The sequence below is a fragment of the Felis catus genome, chromosome A2 (assembly GCF_018350175.1).
Source record: "Felis catus isolate Fca126 chromosome A2, F.catus_Fca126_mat1.0, whole genome shotgun sequence".
Classification (NCBI taxonomy): Eukaryota; Metazoa; Chordata; class Mammalia; order Carnivora; family Felidae; genus Felis; species Felis catus.
This window is the reverse complement of record NC_058369.1, coordinates 52,518,500-52,545,698: the sequence shown is the minus strand read 5'-3', so window position 1 is coordinate 52,545,698 and position 27,199 is coordinate 52,518,500. Positions and strand designations below refer to the sequence as shown.

The window sequence follows — 27,199 nt, the reverse complement described above, 5'->3', positions numbered from 1 at the left end:
GGCAAGTCCAAACCCCTAGGAAGGGTATACATATTCACGGTCTTTATTCATTAGTACTTGAGAGCCAAGAGTACATTCACCCAAAGACAAAAAATGTGAACTGCCTGGTCCACAAGTGGGATAAGAGCTGACTGCTATATTAATGACTGTGGTGTTTGGACGACTACTGGACTGCCACCTTGTTTTTCATTTTCTGACAGAGGTCCAGTCAAATGATCAGCAGCTCCACAGGCTGCCAATTTCCGTCACTTCCCGGAGATATCAGGAGTGGCCTATACCTTTTTTTAACTTTTTAATAACTCAGCTACCACCCAGGAGCCAGGAAAAGACAACTTTTTTTTGTTTGTTTGTTTTTAAGATCCCACTTGATGGGAAGCAAAAGGAATAATACTATGCTAAGATCTGCAATGAAAAAGTTTTCTCTACAAAAGAAGCCAGGCTCCAAAGAGGACACTATACTATATTATTTCTTTTACAGAAAGTCCAAAATTAGACAAAGGTGTCCCATGGTGTTAAGAGTCAAGAGATGCTTGCCTGTGTGTAAGAAGGATGCAATAATAATTGGAAGAAGCACAAAGGGGGCTTTGGGGATGCTTGATAACATTTTATTTTGATCTTTGTGCTGGGTACATAAATGGTGCTTACTTTGTGATAATCCAAGCTGTATACTTAATGATTTGTATGAGTTGATGCATTTTATACATCAATAAAATGATGATTTAAATTGCCAAAATAATTGTCTTTACAGACAGAAAGAGGGCTACACTTATTGCTGGCTGCTTGCAGAATCCCGTTCATGTACACTGGGCCAGACACTTTTAAAAAAGAATAAACCCGTAAGCCTATTTTCTTACCTTCAAATGGTTTTCTCATGGTTTTCAAAATCAATCAGAGGTACCCCCCCCCCCCCCCCCCCCCCCGGGCTGACTACCACTCCATGTCAGAGCCTAATCAAGCCTTTTCCTGCACTTGGCCAATCTCTGGCTGGGCCAAATTCTGCCTGTGGTCCCACGGGCAGATCAACTAAGTAATCCTCGTGCCTCCCCAGTCTGACATGGAGAGCAGAGACACAGAGCCCACAGGCTAAGTTAAGCAACTTTCTCCAGATTACACAATGAGCTGCTGGTGGGGGGCCCTTGTGATTCCTGTCCAAGGGCTATCACTTTTCTACTACAGCTCCTTCCACAGGGGCCAATTAGCACACACTCTCCTTTGGGGAACAAAAAAAGGAGCCCAGGGAACTCACGGGTTGTTCTTTGTATGCAAAGCACACAAAAGGGGTTTACTAAGTTCCTATCCAAGAGGAAATCTGAAGAGCCAGGAAAAGGAGGAGGGAAGTGCTGAGTCTGCAGCAGGGCATTGCAACACAGCCCAGTGTTTTTGTGGAAACGATGTTCTCCTAATCAAAACACAGTTGCATAAATGGACTTACTCCACTTAAAAAAAAAAAGAAGAAGAAATTTAAAGCCTATAAATAGGAACCACACAACCCTGATTAATTTTAAAGTTCTTTCTCCACTGTCTTTTTTAGATAGTAGCTAAAAATAAAGGCTTGAAACTTGAAATAATGTAAGCAACTAATCACCCACAAGCACTGGGCTTTTTCCATATATGGCTGGGTTATTCTTCAGCCTTTGAAAAGACCAAATGAAGAGATGGCCAACAACCAAAATAATCCTTCAGACGTTTGAAAATGAGGAGAAAGAACTAGAAGAGTCGGTGAATGACAAACAATTGTGAGGCTCAATGGGGGTAAATGACACTGAGAGGGATTAGTTGCCATAGTACTTTAAAAACATGGGCACATGCATTTTGACGCTGGACCCCTTCAATAAAGGGACTGTTTTGCCCTCTGGCCTCAGCACTGAGAAAACTACAACCACCGTGATTTAACATAAAGGACTTAAAGAAGGAAAGAAGTGCAGGGGCATGACTGAAAATTTAATTAAGGCCCTTCTCAGTACGAGATCTACAAAGGAGATGAGGGCACATCTCAAGGTCAGAAGAAAGGGACTGGAGACGTGTGAAGAGGGGAAGTGGGTGGGGAATCGAAGGAGATTCGAGAGCATAAACACAGGGGTCGGCTCTGGAGGGCGGCTTCCTTCTGATGGAGGGTTACTACAGCGTCTTTTGGGTCCTACCCGAAATGTCTCTCTAGAAAGATTAACACATTCATGTCAAATAAATGGCACCTTGTGTGAGGCAGACTGGAAAAGCTGCATTTGCACTGCTTTATGGTTTACAAAGCCTCATAACAGACATAATCCTGGACACGAGGTAAAGCACTTGCTTTTACTGATATGGAAACTGAAGCTCGGGGAGGGTCAGTGACCTAACACAAGGTGTCTGATGGATGTCTTAGTGCAGGAGGGCTGGAGGAGTGACCTGAAGGGAACGCTCCCATCGGGCAGGCCAGGGAAATTTCACTCACAAAACCTCACGAAGGACACTAGTAGGAGTGCAAGTTTAGGTGTGGGTTTTGGCTCATCCACTGCCTGTGTCTGTGGCTTTGGGCAAATAATGTCCTCTCTTCTGTTTCAAATCCTCAAATGGAAAAATGACAGGGCTGTCCTAGAGGACAGGAGGCAGGTGGTGGGGAGGCAGGCGGAGACAAATGTGGGCTCAGTGGGCTGCTCTCACCCTCAGCTCTGAGCCTGTCCTCACACCCCAAGACAGGACTGTGGGGTGCCATCACCCCTTCACAGGGGTCAGCCTTCCTCTTACACACTGAAATACACATATGGTGCCTAGAGAAATGACTTCCAAAAAGTGAGATTGGAATACGTCTTCATTCCTCCAAAAAACACAGTAACAAAACTACTGGCGAGGCAACGTGAATTTGAGTTTTCGTTCCACTACTTTTTTTCTCTTTCCCTCTCTATGCGATGGATCTTCTTTCATGATACTTCAGATTCTTTTTCTGAAAAGAAACCTGATTTTTTGACACCTCTAATGGTTTTCCCATGCATACCCAGAAGGCTTTTTATGTAGCTAGGGAGTCAATAATATTAACAAATGACAGCAACAAAAATAGCAAGCACCCTTCACTGAGGGCCTGTGACATGCCAGCGCCACTGTTGAGCCCTCTGCAGACCATCTCTGGTCTCTGCAACTACCACGTGAGGTCAGTATGACTGTCTCCATTTTATACATGGGAAAACTGGGGCTCAGACAAGTTTAGGGATTTGGCCAAGGAAGGCCGTCTTAGTAACTGTAGCGCTGGGATTTAAACTGCCGTCTGGCCAGTTCCGAAGTCTGTTCTTGCTTCTCCATTATGAGACCTTTGGTCAACATGCTAAATGCATCAAAGGCTCGATGCTGCTGCTTGTTCATGAATTCTCCTCACGGCCATCCTACAGAATGGGATACCTTGTAGGTGGTCTTAAAGTGAACCCACTGAAACTCAAGGGCAGCTAGAGGATAAGAAGTGTGGAAAAGTGGTGGGCTGAGCTAATGGTGTGGTCAAGTGACCCCAAATGCATTCCCTCTGAGTGCTGGGACCAGGTCCAGAATTATGCCTTCATTTCCAGATCACTAACCTGGTGAGGCACAAGGCCGAGAGAGGTTGGCGGTTCATTCATGCGGTCATCACTGCTGCTGGCAATGGCATAGCCCCTGAGAAAAGAAAAACAATTAGAGCCACTCATTTAACTAAAGTTTATGTTTGACACCTGTGAGGACGATTTGGCCAGGAGGAGAGCTAAAGAAAACCTAATTTCTGCTGGAGGGAAGGAGGAAGAAGAGGAGAGAAGAAGAAAAAAAAGGCAGCATGAATTTTTGGAGTCAGAAAGGCCAGAGCTTGTGACCCCAGACAAGCTGCTTAACTTCTCTGTGCTCTGGGTCCATTAACTGCATTAACTATAAAATAGGAACAAGACAGTTATGAGGACTAAATCAGGAATAAGTTGGAAAAGCTGCCAAGTGCGATGCTTGGCATATGATAAGTCGATTAAGGTCAACTCCCTGACTCTGAGAGAGAGTCTTGTCAAAAACCGTGGCACCTTTCTGTACTGAAATTTTGAAATGGAAAACTTTCCCACCTTAATTAACTGAGGTGATATGAATGCTACTGTGAGGCAGAACAGTGAGAGATTATTTGGGAAGGAGAATGAATGCACTCCTTCCCGAACAACAGTGTGATGTTTCCTTACGATACAGAAGACACGCGACATAGGACCTGGTTTTGTCCTACAACCAGGGTGAACGCCGGAGAGAGAGGGGTCGCATCAAGGAATCGTGGAATCGTCTCTCCAAGATTTGGTCCCAGATATGCCCCGTCAGGAGGCCCAACGACACTGAGAAGGCAGGGGTAGCCCAGGGGGATGACGGAGATGAGAGGAAGTAAAAAAAGGCTGTTTATTTTCGCTTAACTCTGTTGCACCCAGACTAGCTACGTATGCCGCCAACACTGTACACAGGTCGTCTTTTTGATTTTGCATAGAAAAAAAAAAAAAAAAAACACCCTTGAGTCATGAAATCAATAGAATATTCAAGTTAATTTCTGAGAATTGGAAAAACAAATCTTTTGAAAATTCAATTCTCTCCTGCCTGTGTTACAAACAGTATAGCAGGGTGATTAAAAACAGAGTTTGGAGCCAAACTGGCTGAGTGAAAGGCCCGTTTTACCACTTACCAGCTATGTAAGTTTCAACAATTTAGCCTCCCCGTGCAATTTTCCCATCAAAAACAGGTCAGATAATAGTTCTTTCCTAATAGGTTTGCTATAGGATTAAATGAGTTACTCCTGCAAAGTGACCGGAACAGTGCCTAGAACAAAGCAAGCACTATATGAGTACCTGACAAATAAAACAAATTACAGTGTATTTGTCAGATAGGCAGGTGTAAACGTCCTTTTGGCTTCAGTCAGCCTTCATTAGCCTACACGTGGCAGCAGAGCCTTAGACAGTTATGGAGAGAATCTTCAAGTGTTTAATCATTTATTTTCTTTTTTGTTTCCTTCCCTTTTCTTTCCTCCATCCCTTTCTCCTCTTTTCCCTCCTTCCTTCTTTCTTTCTTAAAATTACTGATTTGGGGCACCTGGGTGGCTCAGTCGGTTAAGGGTCTGACTTCGGCTCAGGTCATGATCTCATGGTTTATGGTTCAAGCCCCATGTCAGACTCTGTGCTGACACAGAGCCTGGAACCCACTTCAGATTCTGTGTCCCCCACCCTCTCTCTAACCCTCCCCCACTTGTGCTCTGTCTCTGTCTCTCTCTCTCTCAAAAATAAATAAACCTTAAAACAGTTACTGATTCTATTTTTTTAATTAATCTAATTTTGTCTCACTTCTATTTATTACAAGATGAATCTACTGTTTGTAGGTCATAAAGCAAGGTCTTCTTGCCTGGAGCAGATCACAATTGTGCCAAGTTTTGTATCTTTAATATAGCATATATACAGTATGGTAAACATATAGACTACTAAAAAGCCAAGGTCAAGTTGAAGCAAAACACACCAGCCTGCTCATTTCTCTACGCTCACATGCAACCTTACTACACTATGAGTGTTTAATAAATTTAAAAAATATATTTTTAAAAAATGGTATGGCATTGGTAGACCAGGTTGTCACAATAGCAGAATAGCAGAGCCAAGATCTGTGAGAGGAGAGAAGCCCACGAGGTAAACAAGGCATTTGCAAGGGGAGCTTTCTGCCATAGAGTGATTGCCAACCTCCAAAAGCAGTGGCTATAGGATCAGAGGCTGAAGAGTTATATGGACAGACAAATGGACTGGAAGGGAAAACTAGAGTTTGGGGTCTGACAATAAGGAGAAATTATGGAAAATATGCCAGGCTTTGGGCTGGGAACAAGGTGGGCTACATCCTAGGGAATGAATCAGAAATAGAGAAGCCCTCTAGTTCTAGTACTGCTAATCCACTTTGCCTAGCAGTTTGCCAGAAGGAAATGTAAATCACATCATCTCTGTAATTTTTCATAAAAAATGTCCAGTAGTCATTCAAAAATAACCAAGCAAAACAACAACAACAACAACAACAAGCAGATTCGAGAAACTGAGGTAAATTAAAAACTAACTGGATATGAGGTAATATGAAAGCATCACTTTTAATTTGTCTTTATATGTAAAATAGTAGGGACACTATATCATAAGGTATTATAAAAAGATAATTGCTATGTCTTGGATTTGCTTTAAAATAAGCCAGTGGGAAGAGAAAAAATGTGGATAGCTGTATAGATAAATAATGCCTGGCCATATGTCGGTAACTGTTGAGGCTGGATGGTATGTATATATAATGGCATTTATTATTTTCTGTATGTTTTTTCTTTCATGTATGTTTGAGTTTTCCATAATACAAAGGTTTTGTTTGAAAACAAAAACAAAAAAAAAAAAGAAAGAAAGAAAAGAAAAAATACCAGGTATTGGAGGAGATAATAGATAACCAAAAGTCAAAAAACAAATAAACAACCCAAAAACCAATAGACAAGAGGAACAGACTTACAGGAGATCCAGATAATGGGGGTATCTGATTAAGGACTTAAAAACACAATTAAGTGTTTTCAAGTAATGAAAAAGATCAAAGTCACAATTTCAGTAGAGATCAGGAAATGTATAAAATAAGATCAAATGGAAATTTTAGAACTGAACCATAAAATAATTAAATTAAAACTCAGGGTTGCCTGGGTGGCTCAGTCAGCTGAGCTTCTGACTTCAGTTCAGGTCATGATTTCACAGCTCATTAAGTTCGAGCCCTGCGTCAGGCTCCACGCTGAAGCTCAGAGCCTGCAGCCTGCTTCGAATTCTGTGTCTCCCTCTCTCTCTGCCCCCCCATACCCCCATTCATGCTCTGTCTCTCTCAAAAATAAATAAACAATAAAAAAAAAAAAAAACAACTCAGTGGATGGCTTGACACATATTAGATACAGAAGAAATAGGAATTAGCAAACTGGAAGCCAAAAGCAAATGGGCAGACTAAAGCAAGGAAAAACAAAGTACTGGAAAATACAGAAAAGGGCATAGGTTAATTCTGATATGTACTCAAAGACTCAAAAGGAAAGAAGACAGAAAGGGGCACAAGTCATATTTTAAAGCGATAATGGCTGAGAATTTTACACAACAGATGAAAAGCATCGAGCCATGGATTCAAGAAGCACTAGAAAACACAACCAGAATAAATACAGAAGTAGGTATATGATAGTCCAACTTCTGAAAACCAGAGACAATAAGAAAACCTTAAAAGCAACTCAGGGCAGGGAAAGAGGGAGAGAAACAAACTGTATCAAAGGAGCAGCAGTGAGATAAACACCAAACTGCTCAACAACAAAAGCAGCCAGAAACACTAGTTTTTTACTCTAAATGTGCTGAAAGAAAATTACCACCAATCTAGAATTCTACACTCAGCACAAATATCTTCTAAGAATGAAGATAAAGACATTCTCAGACTGACAAAAATTGAAATATCTTGTTCATAGCATTCCTGAAGTTAATAATAAAAGGCATTCTTCTGTCAGAAGAGTAATAGCCTTGGCTGGAAGCTCAAAGATGCAAAAGGAAATGAAAAGTAACAAAAAAGGAAAATGTTAGCCAAACATAATGCATACCAACTATATAATAATCTCTCCTGGGGCTTAAAATATATGCATAATTTAAAAAAATGAGTGTGCAGACACTGCTGTTTGCCTATCCAATACCCTTCTCCATGTCTATCTTACCACAACTCTTTTTGGAGAGGTAATATGCCCAAACAAAACAATCATATTTGTCAGTCTTCCCTGCAGCAAAGGGTGGCCATGTGATACAGGGGTTAGAATCAATGGGTGAGTCTTCCAGGAAAGCTCTTTACAAGAGGGGAACCTCAGCTAAGCTGACATGTGTTCTTAACTTTAACACAGAAGCAACACTGGAGGTGAAGCAGTCATCTGGTGGCCACAAGGTGACAAGCATAAGGAAGAAAGCTAAGAGTGGCTGAGTGAATGATAAGAAGGAACTTGAGTCCCTGATGGCATAACAAAGCCTTTGTAGCAGCTACGGACTGCCTACCTCTAGGCTTCTTGCTGCGTAAGCAAAATAAAGTCCCATTTGGCCGTATCACTGAAGATGTCACATACAGCCCAGTGCAATTTCTATCACATGGGATTCATGCACTGTCTTACAAAATGTTCACAGTTAAGATTAAAACCTACTAACAGAATAAAAGCATGAAGGTCCCAAAGGCCCCCACCAAAATGTTTATTTTTCCTTATCATCAGTTACCAAATAATTCCAGGAGAGGTCAATTCCAGAAGGATGCAGAGATGTAGCCCCAAAGATCACATGACAAGTTCCCCCCAGGCCAATGAATCAGACCAGGCTTTTCAGTCTTGTGTTTTTGAGGACAGAAAGAACAACACAATGCTCAGAAGAGTCAGGCCAAGAAAAGGCCAAGGGAGACACGAAAGCTTTCTTTGTTTAAATAACCATGTCTAAACAGTAAACTCACCCGTCTGGATGCTGCAAAACAGAAACCATCAATTCCACTGCCAAGGCTCCTGCAATCATGGCCAGTCCTGGACGACTCACAGTGCACTGCTGGTCCAAGGTCCGGTCTCTGGTTGACTACAGAGAAAGAATCATTGATGTGTGCTCAAAGTTCTAGTCCACTCAACTGTCGCTGTTTGAAGCATGAAACTCGTCCGTGATAAAGAGATACAACATAACCAGATATTTACTCACTGTGGGCAAAGAACATTCAGCCTCAAATAACATCATCTCTTGTAAGTACCAAGAAAAACAAAACACATAACTTAGGTAACTAAATGAGGTAATATGCTAAAAAGGAGTAATAGTTATGAACAAATTAAAGATTAGGGGCCTAACTGCCTCATACATGGAGTTGCACCATATGCTCTTTTAACTGATTCAAATTCAATCCTACTGTGCTTGATAGCTGAGGAACAGAGACATGGAGAGGAATAATCATTTGAATAGCACAAGTGATTCTGCCCTGCCACTGTAACTGAGCCAATGCCTCAGAGTGCCTGTGAGGCAGGACAATAAATAACATGCCTTTCCTGCAGTCCTCAGTTCCTATGTGCCTCTCACAGTGTGGGCATTGTGTCCCCCTGAATGTGACCCCTGGGCTGAAATACAAATAGTTTTGCTATGACAGGGCTTCAAACACAAATTGTCTTTAGTTGCAACTAAAGAAATTCTGATCTCCCACCTTTAGGCAAATTAAGAGGTTGTTAGGGATAATTTTGAGTCTGAAATTTTCACCTTATGAACAACTTTACTCGACCCATAATCCTACTTGTTGATAATGAGGAAATAATGGGACCAGCTGTATAATACCACTGATGAAGATCATAAAGTCAGCCTTCTTCACATGGAGAATATTTATCTTTTTTTCTTTATACTGGGAGGCCATAAAAACCAGTCATCCAAAAGAGGTAGGAGTTATTCAGGAACAAGTTTTAAAAGAAGGGGAAAATGAAGAGGAGGGTACAGAGATACCTATGCTTTGCTCCACTGTGAATGATGATCTGTTCTGGTAAGAGACCATTCCTACAGACTGTGCCTTGTTTGGAGGCACTAACACTATAGGTAGAATCTTACATTTGAACAGTGTAGTGCTTACTGTTCAGAGCACTTTCACTTTTGACCCACCTTGCACTATGAGTAGTCAGGGAAAGTATTCTTCCCTCCCTTACTGGGGTTGGCAGATAAAACACAAGATGCCCAGATAAATTTGAACTTCAGATAGACAAGAAATATTTTTTTAGTATGAGCAGGTCTTGAATATTGCATGGGACAAATTTATACTAAAATATTGTTTACCTGAGATTCCAAGGTAACTGGGAAGCCCATATATTTTCACTTGCTAAATCTAACAAGGGGCCCAGCCCGATTCTGCAGAAGCAAAGAAAGCGTAAGAGCCTTATTTGGAATCACCCCATGAGGCAGTGTCCAAGTCTTCAGACCCCTTACTTAATGCTCTCTTCAAAGGAGACAGTGCTTCCAGGGACCAGTCTATCCTGCAGTTTCCCTGCTGGGCTTTCTACAAAAGTGGTTGGTCACTACGTTTATATTAGTGAACAAGGAACAGCTGTGCACAGTTGACGACGCCAATCAAGGTTCATGGTGGGATAATGTCACCCCCCAAATTGGAGAATTCTTCTCTTTGTTAAAAGACAGTATTTAAATAGTCATAAAAGAGAGTCGGGCCTCTTTGCCCCAGTGGACAAGACAGTTGTAGGAAATATTTGGAAGCACAGAGAAATCCACTTACATCTCCTGGGGCCACCACATCATTGCAGAAATAGCAGCCAAGTTTGTAGCCGGGTATGTTGGCAAAAAGCGATGAGCCCAGGAGGTCGGCAGGTGCCACAAGGTGGCCAGGACACAAGTCCCCAGCTCCTTGCTGCTTAGGTTTCTTCAAGCCATGTCTCATGACAACAAATGTGTCAAACCCCAAAGCAGCATTGATGACAAGCTGTGGATTTCAAGGAATAAAAGTCTAGAGTTAAGAGACACTTATATTTTAAGCTGTGGCTAATTTCATACTTGGTCAACTTTCAGAATTTATTTTATAAGTAATTGCGTATGAGTATAATTAGAGTCTTGGAAGCCAATACTAGTAAAAGCTACCCAATATTGAGGATTTATTAAGTGCACACACACACACAAAAAACCCTTGACCAGTAATTAACAATAATTATCTCATTTGGTTTCATTTAAAACTCCCAGCACACATTTCCCATTACAGATGAGGATCCTGAAAGAGCAGTCAGCTCACTAACATGCCCAAGGTCACTTAGCTGGTAAGAGGTAAATGCATCAAACCAAGTTTAGAGAGTTCTCAACCTCATTCTTTCCACCATATGCTATCATCTGACACGCCCACATAGATTTTCTTTTTTTATAACAGCTTCACTGAGATACGATTCACACACGATGCAGATTTTTAAGGACGATTGTTTTCTCATTTGTACTAGAAGAACTTCTCTTACTTATAACTTATTCTCTGAAATTTCTGGTTATAAAGAAAGTTGGAAAATAAAGAAAAACTGTAACAGAAAAAAAATCACAATCTCATGGCTCAAACACTTATTACTAATAATTTGGGGTATTTCTTCCCATTGTTTTCTCCCGATCTCTCTTTCCCTCCCTTCCTTTCTCCCTTCTTGCCTCCCCTCCCGACCGCCTCGCCCAAACAGATACAAATGTGTATGTGTTTATATAAACAATTTATATTAAATATATACAATATCATATCTTGCTTATTTAACATAATGTGGTATGTTCCATGTTTTTAAGTTTTTGAAAACACGTTGTGCATGGCTGCGTATTATTCCATCACATTTATGTACTAGGATTTATGTAACCGTTCACTAATCTTTAAAAAAAGATTTTTTTTTGAGAAGCGGCAAGATGGCGGCTTAGGAGGACGCTGGGCTCACCGCGCGTCCTGCTGATCACTTAGATTCCACCTACACCTGCCTAAATAACCCAGAAAACCGCCAGAGGATTCGCAGAACGGAGTCGCCGGAGCCAAACACAGACGAGAGGCCCACGGAAGAGGGTAGGAAGGGCGGCGAGGCGGTGCGCGCCCCACGGACTGGCGGGAGGGAGCCGGGGCGGAGGGGCGGCTCGCCGGCCAAGCAGAGCCCCCGAGTCTGGCTTGCAAAAGCGGAGGGGCCTGACGGACTGTGTTCCGACAGCAAGCGCGACTTAGCGTCTGGGAGGTCATAAGTTAAAAGCTCTGCTCGGAAAGCGGGAAGGCTGGAGGACAAAAGGAGGGAGAGCTGCTGAGCCCCCTGACAACAGAGCTCAGTTTGGTGGGGAACAAAGGCGCTCGCCAGCGCCATCTCCCCCGCCCATCCCCCAGCCAAAATCCCAAAGAGAACCAGTTCCTGCCAGGGAACTTGCTCCCTCCGCGCAAACACCCAACTCTGTGCTTCTGCGGAGCCAAACCTCCGGCAGCGTATCTGACTCCCTCCCGCTGCCACAGGGCCCCTCCTGAAGAAGATCACCTAAGGAGAAGCGATCTAAGCCTGCCCGTCCTGCCCCTGTGCACCTTGCCTACCCACCCCAGCTAATACGCCAGATCCCCAGCATCACGAGCCTGGCAGTGTGCAAGTAGCCCAGACGGGCCACACCACCCCACAGTGAATCCCACCCCTAGGAGAGGGGAAGAGAAGGCACACACCAGTCTGACTGTGGCCCCAGCGGTGGGCTGGGGGCAGACATCAGGTCTGACTGCGCCCCGCCCACCAACTCCAGTTATACACCACAGCACAGGGGAAGTGCCCTGCAGGTCCTCACCACGCCAGGGACTATCCAAAATGACCAAGCGGAAGAATTCCCCTCAGAAGAATCTCCAGGAAATAACAACAGCTAATGAGCTGATCAAAAAGGATTTAAGTAATATAACAGAAAGTGAATTTAGAATAATAGTCATAAAATTAATCGCTGGGCTTGAAAACAGTATAGAGGACAGCAGAGAATCTCTTGCTACAGAGATCAAGGGACTAAGGAACAGTCACGAGGAGCTGAAAAATGCTTTAAATGAAATGCATAACAAAATGGAAACCACCACAGCTCGGCTTGAAGAGGCAGAGGAGAGAATAGGTGAACGAGAAGATAAAGTTATGGAAAAAGAGGAAGCTGAGAAAAAGAGAGATAAAAAAATCCAGGAGTATGAGGGGAAAATTAGAGAACTAAGTGATACACTAAAAAGAAATAATATACGCATAATTGGTATCCCAGAGGAGGAAGAGAGAGGGAAAGGTGCTGAAGGGGTACTTGAAGAAATCATAGCTGAGAACTTCCCTGAACTGGGGAAGGAAAAAGGCATTGAAATCCAAGAGGCACAGAGAACTCCCTTCAGACGGAACTTGAATCGATCTTCTGCACGACATATCATAGTGAAACTGGCAAAATACAAGGATAAAGAGAAAATTCTGAAAGCAGCAAGGGGTAAACGTGCCCTCACATATAAAGGGAGACCTATAAGACTCGTGACTGATCTCTCTTTTGAAACTTGGCAGGCCAGAAAGAATTGGCACGAGATTTTCAGGGTGCTAGACAGAAAAAATATGCAGCTGAGAATCCTTTATCCAGCAAGTCTGTCATTTAGAATAGAAGGAGAGATAAAGGTTTTCCCAAACAAACAAAAACTGAAGGAATTCGTCACCACTAAACCAGCCCTACAAGAGATCCTAAGGGGGACCCTGTGAGACAAAGTCCCAGAGACATCACTACAAGCATAAAACATACAGACATCACAATGACTCTAAACCCGTATCTTTCTAATAATAACACTGAATGTAAATGGATTAAATGCGCCAACCAAAAGACATAGGGTATCAGAATGGATAAAAAAACAAGACCCATCTATTTGCTGTCTACAAGAGACTCATTTTAGACCTGAGGACACCTTTAGATTGAGAGTGAGGGGATGGAGAACTATTTATCATGCGACTGGAAGCCAAAAGAAAGCTGGAGTAGCCATACTTATATCAGACAAACTAGACTTTAAATTAAAGGCTGTAACAAGAGATGAAGAAGGACATTATATAATAGTTACAGGGTCTATCCATCAGGAAGAGCTAACAATTATAAATGTCTATGCGCCGAATACCGGAGCCCCCAAATATATAAAACAATTACTCATAAACATAAGCAACCTTATTGATAAGAATGTGGTAATTGCAGGGGACTTTAACACCCCACTTACAGAAATGGACAGATCATCTAGACACACGGTCAATAAAGAAACAAGGGCCCTGAATGAGACATTGGATCAGATGGACTTGACAGATATATTTAGAACTCTGCATCCCAAAGCAACAGAATATACTTTCTTCTCGAGTGCACATGGAACATTCTCCAAGATAGATCATATACTGGGTCACAAAACAGCCCTTCATAAGTTTACAAGAATTGAAATTATACCATGCATACTTTCAGACCACAATGCTATGAAGCTTGAAATCAACCACAGAAAAAAGTCTGGAAAACCTCCAAAGGCATGGAGGTTAAAGAACACCCTACTAACGAATGAGTGGGTCAACCAGGCAATTAGAGAAGAAATTAAAAAATATATGGAAACAAACGAAAATGAAAATACAACAATCCAAATGCTTTGGGATGCAGCGAAGGCAGTCCTGAGAGGAAAATACATTGCAATCCAGGCCTATCTCAAGAAACAAGAAAAATCCCAAGTACAAAATCTAACAGCACACCTAAAGGAACTAGAAGCAGAACAGCAAAGGCAGCCTAAACCCAGCAGAAGAAGAGAAATCATAAAGATCAGAGCAGAAATAAACAATATAGAATCTAAAAAAACTGTAGAGCAGATCAACGAAACCAAGAGTTGGTTTTTTGAAAAAATAAACAAAATTGACAAACCTCTAGCCAGGCTTCTCAAAAAGAAAAGGGAGATGACCCAAATAGATAAAATCATGAATCAAAATGGAAGTATTACAACCAATCCCTCAGAGATACAAACAATTATCAGGGAATACTATGAAAAATTATATGCCAACAAATTGGACAACCTGGAAGAAATGGACAAATTCCTGAACACCCACACTCTTCCAAAACTCAATCAGGAGGAAATAGAAAGCTTGAACAGACCCATAACCAGCGAAGAAATTGAATTGGTTATCCAAAATCTCCCAACAAATAAGAGTCCAGGACCAGATGGCTTCCCAGGGGAGTTCTACCAGACGTTTAAAGCAGAGATAATACCTATCCTTCTCAAGCTATTCCAAGAAATAGAAAGGGAAGGAAAACTTCCAGACTCATTCCATGAAGCCAGTATTACTTTGATTCCTAAACCAGACAGAGACCCAGTAAAAAAAGAGAACTACAGGCCAATATCCCTGATGAATATGGATGCAAAAATTCTCAATAAGATACTAGCAAATCGAATTCAATGGCATATAAAAAGAATTATTCACCATGATCAAGTGGGATTCATTCCTGGGATGCAGGGCTGGTTCAACATTCGCAAATCAATCAACGTGATACATCACATTAACAAAAAAAAAAGAGAAGAACCATATGATCCTGTCAATCGATGCAGAAAAGGCCTTTGACAAAATCCAGCATCCTTTCTTAATAAAAACCCTTGAGAAAGTCGGGATAGAAGGAACATACTTAAAGATCATAAAAGCCATTTATGAAAAGCCCACAGCTAACATCATCCTCAACGGGGAAAAACTGACAGCTTTTTCCCTGAGATCAGGAACACGACAAGGATGCCCACTCTCACTGCTGCTGTTTAACATAGTGCTGGAAGTTCTAGCATCAGCAATCAGACAACAAAAGGAAATCAAAGGCATCAAAATTGGCAAAGATGAAGTCAAGCTTTCGCTTTTTGCAGATGATATGATATTATACATGGAAAATCCGATAGACTCCACCAAAAGTCTGCTAGAACTGATACAGGAATTCAGCAAAGTTGCAGGATACAAAATCAATGTACAGAAATCAGTTGCATTCTTATACACTAACAATGAAGCAACAGAAAGACAAATAAAGAAACTGATCCCATTCACAATTGCACCAAGAAGCATAAAATACCTAGGAATAAATCTAACCAAAGATGTAAAGGATCTGTATGCTGAAAACTATAGAAAGCTTATGAAGGAAATTGAAGAAGATTTAAAGAAATGGAAAGACATTCCCTGCTCATGGATTGGAAAAATAAATATTGTCAAAATGTCAATACTACCCAAAGCTATCTACACATTCAATGCAATCCCAATCAAAATTGCACCAGCATTCTTCTCGAAACTAGAACAAGCAATCCTAAAATTCATATGGAACCACAAAAGGCCCCGAATAGCCAAAGGAATTTTGAAGAAGAAGACCAAAGCAGGAGGCATCACAATCCCAGACTTTAGCCTCTACTACAAAGCTGTCATCATCAAGACAGCATGGTATTGGCACAAAAACAGACACATAGACCAATGGAATAGAATAGAAACCCCAGAACTAGACCCACAAACGTATGGCCAACTCATCTTTGACAAAGCAGGAAAGAACATCCAATGGAAAAAAGACAGCCTCTTTAACAAATGGTGCTGGGAGAACTGGACAGCAACATGCAGAAGGTTGAAACTAGACCACTTTCTCACACCATTCACAAAAATAAACTCAAAATGGATAAAGGACCTAAATGTGACACAGGAAACCATCAAAACCTTAGAGGAGAAAGCAGGAAAAGACCTCTCTGACCTCAGCCGTAGCAATCTCTTACTCGACGCATCCCTAAAGGCAAGGGAATTAAAAGCAAAAGTGAATTACTGGGACCTTATGAAGATAAAAAGCTTCTGCACAGCAAAGGAAACAACCAACAAAACTAAAAGGCAACCAACGGAATGGGAAAAGATATTCGTAAATGACATATCGGACAAAGGGCTAGTATCCAAAATCTATAAAGAGCTCACCAAACTCCGCACCTGAAAAACAAATAACCCAGTGAAGAAATGGGCAGAAAACATGAATAGACACTTCTCTAAAGAAGACATCCGGATGGCCAACAGGCACATGAAAAGATGTTCAGCGTCGCTCCTTATCAGGGAAATACAAATCAAAACCACACTCAGGTATCACCTCACGCCAGTCAGAGTGGCCAAAATGAACAAATCAGGAGACTATAGATGCTGGCGAGGATGTGGAGAAACGGGAACCCTCTTGCACTGTTGGTGGGAATGCAAATTGGTGCAGCCGCTCTGGAAAGCAGTGTGGAGGTTCCTCAGAAAATTAAAAATAGACCTACCCTATGACCCAGCAATAGCACTGCTAGGAATTTATCCAAGGGATACAGGAGTACTGATGCATAGGGCCACTTGTACCCCAATGTTCATAGCAGCACTCTCAACAATAGCCAAATTATGGAAAGAGCCTAAATGTCCATCAACTGATGAATGGATAAAGAAATTGTGGTTTATATACACAATGGAATATTACGTGGCAATGAGAAAAAATGAAATATGGCCTTTTGTAGCAACGTGGATGGAACTGGAGAGTGTGATGCTAAGTGAAATAAGCCATACAGAGAAAGACAGATACCATATGGTTTCACTCTTATGTGGATCCTGAGAAACTTAACAGGAACCCATGGGGGAGGGGAAGGAAAAAAAAAAACAAAACAGGTTAGAGTGGGAGAGAGCCAAAGCATAAGAGACTCTTAAAAACTGAGAACAAACTGAGGGTTGATGGGGGGTGGGAGGGAGGAGAGGGTGGGTGATGGGTATTGAGGAGGGCACCTTTTGGGATGAGCACTGGGTGTTGTATGGAAACCAATTTGTCAATAAATTTCATATAAAAAAAAAAGATTTTTTTTAAAATGTTTATTTATTTTTGAGAGAGAGAGAGACAAAGCATGAGCAGGGGAGGAGCAGAGAGAGAGAAGGAGACACAGAATCTGAAGCAGGCTCCAGGCTCTGAGCTGACGAAGGGCTCAAACTCTTGAGCCAGGAGATGATCATGACCTGAGCCAAAGTTGAATGCCCAATCAAGGGAGCCACCCAGGTGGCTTACGTTTTAATGTAAGTAGAATATCCCTTTGAGATACAGTGTCTCAAAAGGTTCCTATGAAAATTAAATAGTAAAGAATAACTATTATACTGGACGGTGGTGCATGAGGCAAAGACAGCACATACCAGCGGAAGCCCTTTGGCACCATGTCACTGGGTCACACACAGCACATCTCTCTTCTGGAAGGAAGGCAGACAGAGGACACCTCTCCCTCCAGGGTGGTACATTAAGTCACAACCAGAAACAAGAGCCCAGGATCCACACACTCTACCTTTCTTTTGCTCGCAGCAATGACGGCAGGGAGCCAGCGGCTCTCTCTGGTGTCCATCAACAGGAACACAACATCATGGCTTTCGATGAGCTGCTCCAGGTGCTCCACGTCTTTGCGGGCCTGCTCCAAGGTGACGCTGGAAAAGTTCACTGGGTGTCCAGGCATGGGGATGCTCATGTTGAACCCTCTGGCATGCTAGGGAAAAACCCAGATATACAGATGTCTGAAGCAAACACAGGTGGTATCTTAGAGCCTGTGTCTCCCCATAGCTACGAACATGTAAGTGTGGTCAGTTGCAACCAGAAATTTCTCTGTGCACGATCATGCTGCTTGTTCCTTTTGCTACCCGTGCCCTGACCTTCTTCACCTCTACATCCTAGACTATCTTATCCTGTCATCCCCAGGTCTCTGAGCCTGGATATATATAGCAGCAAGTAGAGACATACGGATCCTAGTTCCAAAGGAGGGAGGCACGTCCATCTGAGCCAAGGAGGACACTGAAGAAAATGGTGCCTTTGACTTTTTCCTATAATCTGAGGCCAGGAACCTCTATCAAAATGCCCTGTGTCTGCCCAAGTCCCCTCTGTCTAGCTGAGTTGTTTCTCCCTACTTCTTCCCAAATTGCCCCCCCCCACCCCGCTGATTTTCTTAGTGCATAACATCTCCAAATAGGATATTATAACAGAAAACATTTGATTTAATAAATTTATATAAGATTAGTATGACTGACTGTGTTAATCTTCTTAGGGGTATATGCATTTTTAAAAAACCTCTAAACCAAAAACTGTACTTGCTAACTTACAATCAGAAAATCTACTTAGGAGTGTGCAGATATTTGTTTGAGAGGGAAAGGGACAGGGGCTGAGCTGTAGCAGAGTGTGGTACTGAAGTGAAGCTTCATTCCTTGTCCAAAGAAGTTACCTGGTGGCCTGGGTTCTCCTCAGGGGCTTTAGGACAGCTCTGTAATTTACTATTTGTCCCCTGCTGGCCCCACAGTGTCTTGGCAGATTAACAGTGAGTCACATATGGGTGTCAGTGAAGTCAGGGACATTAACTGTCCACAGAAAAGAAAGTGTTGTAGAGTCACAAACTACATACACCCTTAATCCCCTGCATAGTGCTGGCCACAAGGAGGAGTGTGAAAACATCAACTTTCTCGTTCATTTGCCAAAACCCGTCACTTACTAGAAAAACAGCTCAGGGGGCAGAATAAGGAGGTCCTTTTACAAAGGAAAATTCTATTTTGTGGATTGTAGCCATTTTCTCCTTATCTTAAACTTTGAACCTAATCTCTGGAATTCAAGAAAGTGACAGTGGTAGCAAAGGCAACAATATTTAAAAGAATGAAAAATAAATGTTGCAAGCAAAGCAGGAAAAGACACCAAGCAGAAAGGACTTCAGAAAGAGCGTTCAAAACAAGTCCAATTTGGCAATGAAAACATTACAAAGACAACTATCTGGACCTCATTAAGGAATTCACTCATTAAGTATCATGTATATACTCAATACTGTGGTAAACAATAAGCAAAGACCACAGCAATGTTAATACCTTACTGTTGTATTACAATTGACAAAGCATTTGAGAAGATGGTAGCTTGATCTTGGTATTATTTAGGTACATTAGTGACACCAAAGCATAATTAATCAACGCCAATTCTGACCTTTTCAGTAATACAGATCCATACCCACTTTACTAACCTAAATCGTTCTCTGCTTGCTAAAATTGCAGCCAGCAAGCCTCTGTAGGGCTGGCTCTCAGCCCACCATTTGGTCCACACGCCTGAGGCCGGAATTTGGCAAGTTTCAACACAGCAGTTTTCAACCTTGGCTGTGCGTTAGAACCACCCAAAGAGTTTTGAAAATTCCTGATGCCCAGGCTTCTCCCCAGACTATCTCAACTGGAATTTCTGAGAGGGGACCCTGCCATCAATATTTTCTAAACTACCCCCATGATTCATATGTGTAGTCAGGGTGAAGTATAGTTTACAGAAGAGTGTAATACATAGATTTTAAGTATACAGTTGGCTGTGTTTCAACAAACTGCAGGTGAACCACTGCATATACCTTAAGACACAGGACATTTTCATCACCCCAGAATGTGCTCGTGTGCCCCTTCCCAGTCAATCCCCACTACTCCTCACCGCCACTGGGACAACCATTGATGCAACCACCTTTTAAACCCTAGATTAGTTTTTGCCTATTCTAGAACCTCATATAAATGATATCCTATGGTATACATCTGTTGGTGTTTGGCTTCTTTTGCTCAGCATAATGCTTCTGAGGTGTGCCCATATTGTTAAGTACCAAGAGCATGCTCCTTTTTGCATTGTGAAAATACCTCGATTTGTTTATTCAATCTCTCACTGACAGCTATTTGGGTTATTTCTAAATTTTGGCCATTAGGAACAAAGCTGCTATGGACATTCTTCCACAAGTGTTTTAGGGTATATATGTTTTCGTTTCTTTTAGGTAAACATCCACGAGTGGGATTTCTGGGTAATTAGGTAGGTGTAGTTTCATGAGAACCTGTTGAGCTGATTTACAAAGTGGTTGTTTTAATAGCAGACTGAGTTCTGGTTGCTCCACAGCCTGACAACATTTAGCCTTGTCAGTTTTGTTTTTTTTTTTAATGTTTATTTTTGAGAGAGACACAGAGTGTGAGTGGGGGAGGGGCAGAGAGAACGGGACACACAGAATCCGAGGCAGGCTCCAGACTCCGAGCTGTCAGCACAGAGACCAATGCGGGGCTTGAACTCACAAACTGTGAGATCATGACCTGAGCCAAAGTCGGACGCTCAACCGACTGAGCCACCCAGGTGCCCCCCTGTCTTTTTAACTTGACCCACTGCAGTGGGTGGATAGTGATAGATCTCCATGGTGTTAACTCATATTTTCCTGAGACTACAAAAGTTGAGCATTTTTATGTGTGCCCTGGCCATTTACAGATCTTCACTATGAAATCAGTACCTCTACAATCTGCCCCCTTAAAAAAAAGACTTGTCTGTCCTTTTATTACCGAGTGGTAGGGGTTGTTTATGGATTCTGGGGAACAGCTTCTTGCCAAATAGACCTACCCTGTGTATTTTCTGGGTTTTGGCCACCTTTTTCATTCTGTTAATGGCACCTTTTGAGAAGCAGATGTTTTAGGTTGTGTGTGTGTGTGTGTTTTATGTTTATTTTGAGAGAGAGGGAAAGAGACAGAATGAGAGAGAGAGAGGCAAAGAAGAGGGAGACAGAGAATCCTAAGTATCTCACAGAACAGAGCCCAACTCAGGGCTTGATCACATAAACTGTGAGATCATGACATGAGCCAAAATCAAGATCAGATGCTTAACCAACTGAGCCATGCATGTGCCCCTGAAAATTTTAGGTTTTGATGAGATCCAAGCTACCCATTTTTCCACTTATGGTCAGTATTTGCTGGGTCCTAGATAATCTCTGTTTATCACAAGAGCACTATGCTGCTTTCTGCTGGAAGCTCTGTGGTTTAGCTTTTATGTGTAGTTCTGACCTTACTGGGGTGTCACCTAAGGGCTCAGGGTGTTCAATGAGGGAGCTCCATTCTGGATAGGTGGGTGTCCAATGTCTCATGGCCTTGGGAGAGCTCTGAAGTCTCCATTCCACTCCCAACAGATGGTAGTGCTTTTTTGCCTGGCTTTACAGAGTCATGTCCTGAACACACGTGACTTGAACTGGTCAAAGGCTCAAGATGCTATCCAGACTCCTCCTCTGCCCAGCTCCTGCATGTCTGATACTCTGTCCTGCATGTTTCAGCCCCCTTAGCTGCTCTGAACTCAGATCTGTTTCCTCAGCTCATCAAACCCAAGAACATCTCCTTGGGCTACTCATGGGCTCTAGCAAAGGCCAGAAAGTACCTCCATGCAATGGGCTGGGACAAACATTCCTTCTTTCCCTTCTGTCTAGAACCATGGCCTTTCACTACTCCACTGCCTGGAGAGAGTCATTTTATATATTTTACCCGGCTGTGTAATTGTTTATGATACAAGAGCTGGTCCAATACCAGTTACTCATCAGGGTTGTAAACAGATGTCCAGAGTTGGGTTTTAAAACCTCTGGTGTGGTTCCACAATCCTACATTGCCTTGTATTTAAAAAAAACAAAAACAAAGACGGTAATCTCAAATATTTATTTGATTTTTTAAAGGTTACTTTGTTTCCGACTCAATTAATTCAACCCCAGGATTAGACAGGGTATTTGTAGCAGAGCAGTTCTTTTCACATCTTGTTCACTTAGGACTAGCCTGTGTCTGTGGCCTGGTGTAAGGGGATGAGTAAGTATCTGCTGAATGAAAAAACTACACCAAACTGAACATACAAAGAAAATGCCGTAAGTCTGGGTAATTGGCAGGTGAAATAGTTTCACAAGTACTTTGCAGGAAATTGATGGATTACACTAGTACTTTAATGGGTTCTGTACATTATCTATTATTGCTTACAAGGCAGGAAGGATGAAAGTATAAAAACCCTGGCTCCTGCCCTCCAGGACTGAATAACCCAGTAGGGAAAACACGGTAGCACAATGTAAGTGCTGAAGAGGAGGTTCGACCCTGGTAAGCTGATGGTTTCAAGAAAAGGTGAACTTGATCTCAAAGGCCCAGAGTGACCCGGCCCTTGCTTCTGCCCTAGCCCCTTCTCTGTCTTCCTTGACGTCAGTGCTTCCCTTCCTGGTTTTCCTTCAGTTCCACAGAAGCACCATGCTGTCTCCTGCCTCAGGCGTTTGCAGACAGCTCTGCTACCCTTCATCTAGCTGACTCCCACTCATTCATCCTTCAGGACTTAGCTTCCTCAACGGAGTCTAGCTTAGGTCAGGCTGCCTGGTAAACGCCCTCACAGAAACCGAGCTCCTTTTTCATGCACTTAACAATTACAACTGTTTACAAAATTAGGTGTTAGGGACCATGTACCCCTCTGGACTATAGAAGCTCCACGGAGAGGAGAGAGAACTTTTCCTGCTTGTGCCCCAGTCCCTAGCATACGGAAGGCCTGAAATATTTAATAAGTAACAGAACAGCTGTACAAATAAATAGGGGGGGACTGCATTGGGTCACGGACCATTTGGGCAAGGAAAAATTTCAGGCAACTAGAAAGTAGCTGAATTCAGATTCAAAGCTAGGTCTGTCTCGGCCCTGAGAGGACTCATAACACTCTCCAGTGACAGACTGGATTATTCTTCCCAACTATGCACTGCCTCCCACTAATAGAATGTCTTTGCCCTTTGCCAGATGACTTTGCAGGACCTCCCACTAGAAAGGCAGAGTATTCTGACAAACCCCACTGACTTTGCGCTTGGCCCTGTGACTGGCTTGGGCATATAAATGGAAGATGCTACACTGTGTCACTGGTGAGCTGAGGTTTTAGAGGTATAATAAGTTTTCACCAATCCTTTTACACTCCCACCTTCTACCAGAAGAAGAGCATGACCCAGACTGTTGCTCTGTAAGCCCAGATTTTAAAACAATGACTTACAGAGCAAATTGGAACCTGACTTAAAGCCTGGAGTCCAGCCTAGCCCAGCAGCTAAGCTACAGTCAATCTGCAGACCTGGGAGCCTGAGATAAATGCTTATAATAATAAGGCAGGGAGAGGTTAGGACTGTGTGATATGCAATAATGTGGCAGAAAGCTAACTAATACGCCTCCTCAATTGACAGGGTTGTAACATTTTTATTTCTTTTTGGCCTCTAGCACTTAACTGGATACACAGTGGGCGCTTAATCATTAGTGTTGAATTAAACCCAATAAACCATGCTCCTCAAGATTGCTGGTGAAATGAACAAAACCATCAATGTTGCTTCTTTTCAAGCAAAAGATTCTGAAATAAATGAATATAATACTGAGTGATTACACAGAAAAACTTTGAGAAAGTGGGCTATCTTTTAGCTGAGGCCGAGAGCCTCTTGTGGCACTAAGTGGTAGCAGATGCTTCGGAGATATCTAATCTAACTTCTGTCAGAACAACTGATTAAGTGTGCAAGTTGCAGATTCTCTTTTGTGGATGACCTCAAAAAAAAAAAAAAATCTTGCCAGATTTTGAATCAAATGAGCTGAATGACTTGTGTCATATTATCTAGTGTGTTTTTAAAGGGAACAGTCTGATTCAAATACAAGCAGCTCAGGTAGCCACATCATCCTTCTGTGTGGACTTACATCCAATTTAATTTCATAAACCTGTATTCAGTAACTATTGAGTATTTTGATGATGAAGGAAAAATAACATCCTGTATCTGAGCTATCATAAATCCCTTTCGGGGCGCCTGAGTGGCTCAGTTGGTTAAATATCCGACTTCAGCTCAGGTCATGATCTCACAGTTCGAGCCCCACATCGGGCTCTGTGCTGACAGCTCAGGGCCTGGAGCCTGCTTCGGATTCTGTGTCTCCCTCTCTTTCTCTATCCCTCCCCCACTCATGCTCTGTCTCTCAAAAATAAATAAATATTAAAAAAATTTAAAAAAAATTAAATCCCTTTCAAACAAAGCTGGATATAAATATATGCATACTCCCAAATTCCTCAACTGAAACTCAGGTAATACTTGGCCACTCACAAAAACATTTTCTCACTCTTCATTTTATTTTCACAATAATAAACACGAGTTTTGTTTTGTTTTTTAATCCCCATCTCTGAGATGAGGAGAGGCTTAGCCATATGATGAAGGCCCAGGTAGTAAGTGACAAACATCTGACTCTCTTTTACCAATACCACAGGCCCTCATTCCCCAAGATTAAGCACGGAAAGCTACAGGAGAAAACCTCCAACATTCCCGAATAGCATCAACATACCACTCCAGGGAATATTTTCTGGAGCCGCTCTGCTGCAGCCAGGGCCTTGGGCTTACCACCTGCTAGGCAATCTTCAAATTCATAGAGAGGCTGCCTCACAGGATTGGAGTAGGAGATGTTGGCATTGTCCACAAATGTGATGTGTCTGACACCCCAACCCTGCATGGAAACAAGAGATCATGGTGTGTTTCTGATGAGCATTTCACAGGGTATCTCTCTTGCAACCTATAAAGAGGTTTAGTTTTGGAATAGCTTGGGAATCTCAAAATACAGGAAACTTTAGAAACTGAATTGTGCAAATTCAGTTTTTGATTAACAGAGGGCCAGCTTCCTTTAAAAGACAAAAATAATTATATACCCGGTGCCTAGTTTCCTGCAGTAATGAATCTAAGAAGTGTCAGAGTGGGTCTAATAAGTCATTATTTTTGACAGTGGCACCAGAGAAAGAGTTGGAGGTGAGTCCCATGAGAACTGTCTATGTTGCTGTCTTAAAAGAATTAGCGATAAGCCCCCAAATGTACTTGCTTTCCCTTAATGAGTAATTAAATATAAATAACAGCTCACATTAAAACTCACTTAAAGCCTGAATTAACGCCTCAGAAAAATGACTTACAAGTTATTTTCTGTTGTATAACATCGCAGAAGATTTTGTACTACTGAAGACGTAAAGGGCTTGTTAATATTCAGTAATACAGGGGACAATTCTATATTCTCTCAAATAGTTTGTATGATTTCATACACTTTAATTATAATTCCTTCAAAGTATTATAGAACCACACAATTTTAAACTGAGATGGCATCTCTAACATCCTTAGTCCAACTGTTTTGTTTCACAGATATGCAAAGTGTAGCCCAGAAATCACTGAAGGTCATAGATCTGGTTAATGGTGGGAAGGGCTGAGATCCTGAGAGTTGCAACCAAATAGAGATGACTGCTTTCTGGAGGGTGGGGTGTAGTGTGTGCATTTCAGCATATCATAAATAGGCACAGTGATCGAAGAGAAGCCCCTGCCATGATTGGCTACAAAGCTAATTCTGCTCTCTCTCTTATTTCAATAGCCTTCCATTAGGGACTCTGAAATTCAATTAAACTGACGGTTCCCAGGGGACAGTCAACTAGTACCCAAGATTCATTTTCAGGGTTGAGAATGAAACGACAGAATCCATCCTTTCAAAAGCATAGTTTTTACATTATTGGTTTTGAAAGCCCACTGGTAAACTCAGATCTACTCATCCAGTTTTGTAAGTGACTTTCATCAGCTAAGCAACCTACTGTGGAGGTGGAATAAAGACAAGGACAACCCAAAAGTCACTTGTGCTTGGTTTGAGGACATTTACTTCTCAAGTGTTTTTACATTCCTTAAAGCAATGCTGAGAGGACTGCAAGGAAGGCAGTCTGGGAACATACTGGGCAGTGGGAAGAAAGCCAAATAAATTACAAACATACTATGGGTTAGCCACATGTGAGTGCGGGTTTGCACTTAACTTTTGGCTTCCTGGGATGCTACACGGTTTAAATGGCTAATCTGTAAAGATTAAAGGAAATGATAATACTCATTGAAGAAAATGATAATACTCAGTGCTGGTGAGGATGTGGAGATGAAAAAACTATTGCACGGATTGAGAATGTAAACTGATCTAATTTTTCTGGAAAGCAATTTGGCAATATGTGTCTAGAATCTTTCAAATGTTCATATCTTTCAACCTACTTGTAGCAATATATCCTAAGAAAATACTTACAGCAATCTATCCTAGGAAGTAATCTGAAATATGAACAAAAATGCTCCACAACATAATTTATAGTTGTAAAATATTGGAAACATATTAATGCCTACCATTAGGGGAGTGTCTCAGTACATTATATTCATCATAGAAGAAGGCATATTCTAGTCATTAAAAATGCTTTATAAGCATCATTTCTAATGACATGAGAAAGTGTTTACAAGGGTAACAGATAAATTAGCAAGGAGCATTATTATAAATCAAATAAAAATTTTAAATATGTATTTAACAAACATTGAAAGGAAATAAGTGAAAAAGTGGTAGGAAAATGGGTATCTTCTTTTCCTGCTTCGTAACTTTTATACTTTACAAATTTTCTATAGTGGGTCTCTACTGACTTTATCATTTTTAAAAATATTAAGAAAACCTAAGCACCTAATTATGGAAGCCAGAAAAAGAATAATAAAATAAATTCCACAAAGAGAGGAAGATTATTAATGAAGATAAAAATAGATGTTAATGAATCTGAAAGCAATACAAAACAAAAACAAAAACTATAGAACTAAAAAACAAATCAAGGACTTAGCCCTCCAAAAAGAATGATACAGTAGACAAGGCTCTCTGGCAAGTCTGAATAAGAGAAAAAAAAGAGAAAACATACACATGCAACATTAGGAATGAGGAAAGATTTTTTAAAAGATAAAGAGAGTTTTAAAAGATGCTAAGAGAATACCATATGTATTTTGTGTCAATTAATTATAAAATCACATGAATAGAATAAAATTCACAAAGGAAACAAAATTAAAGACTCACCCTCACTAGTAAAAGAAAAGCAAATTAAAAAGTCATATATGTTTCTAAAAGTACAGGCTCGTAAAATGTTTTGGGAAGGTGATTTAATTTGAAAAAAACCCATATATACAT

General features: G+C 41.6%; 1 protein-coding gene across 10 annotated transcripts in view; it reads right to left on the bottom strand.

Moving 5' to 3' along the window:
* Nucleotides 1–27,199, bottom strand: part of ATG7 (autophagy related 7) — a 252,739-nt gene that overhangs the window by 176,015 nt on the left and 49,525 nt on the right. For 8 of the 10 annotated variants that reach the window (XM_011280206.4, XM_045051957.1, XM_045051956.1 and 5 more), the window contains 5 exons: nucleotides 24,554–24,712; nucleotides 17,758–17,952; nucleotides 10,222–10,425; nucleotides 8,434–8,549; nucleotides 3,540–3,615 (listed from right to left, as the gene is read on the bottom strand). In XM_011280206.4, the coding sequence (XP_011278508.2) occupies nucleotides 3,540–3,615; nucleotides 8,434–8,549; nucleotides 10,222–10,425; nucleotides 17,758–17,952; nucleotides 24,554–24,712 (750 nt within the window). Of the gene's footprint in view, nucleotides 1–942; nucleotides 2,155–2,770; nucleotides 2,921–3,539; nucleotides 3,616–8,433; nucleotides 8,550–10,221; nucleotides 10,426–17,757; nucleotides 17,953–24,553; nucleotides 24,713–27,199 lie in introns of those variants that run through there. The other 2 variants (XM_045051960.1, XM_045051959.1) reach the window with 2 other exon arrangements.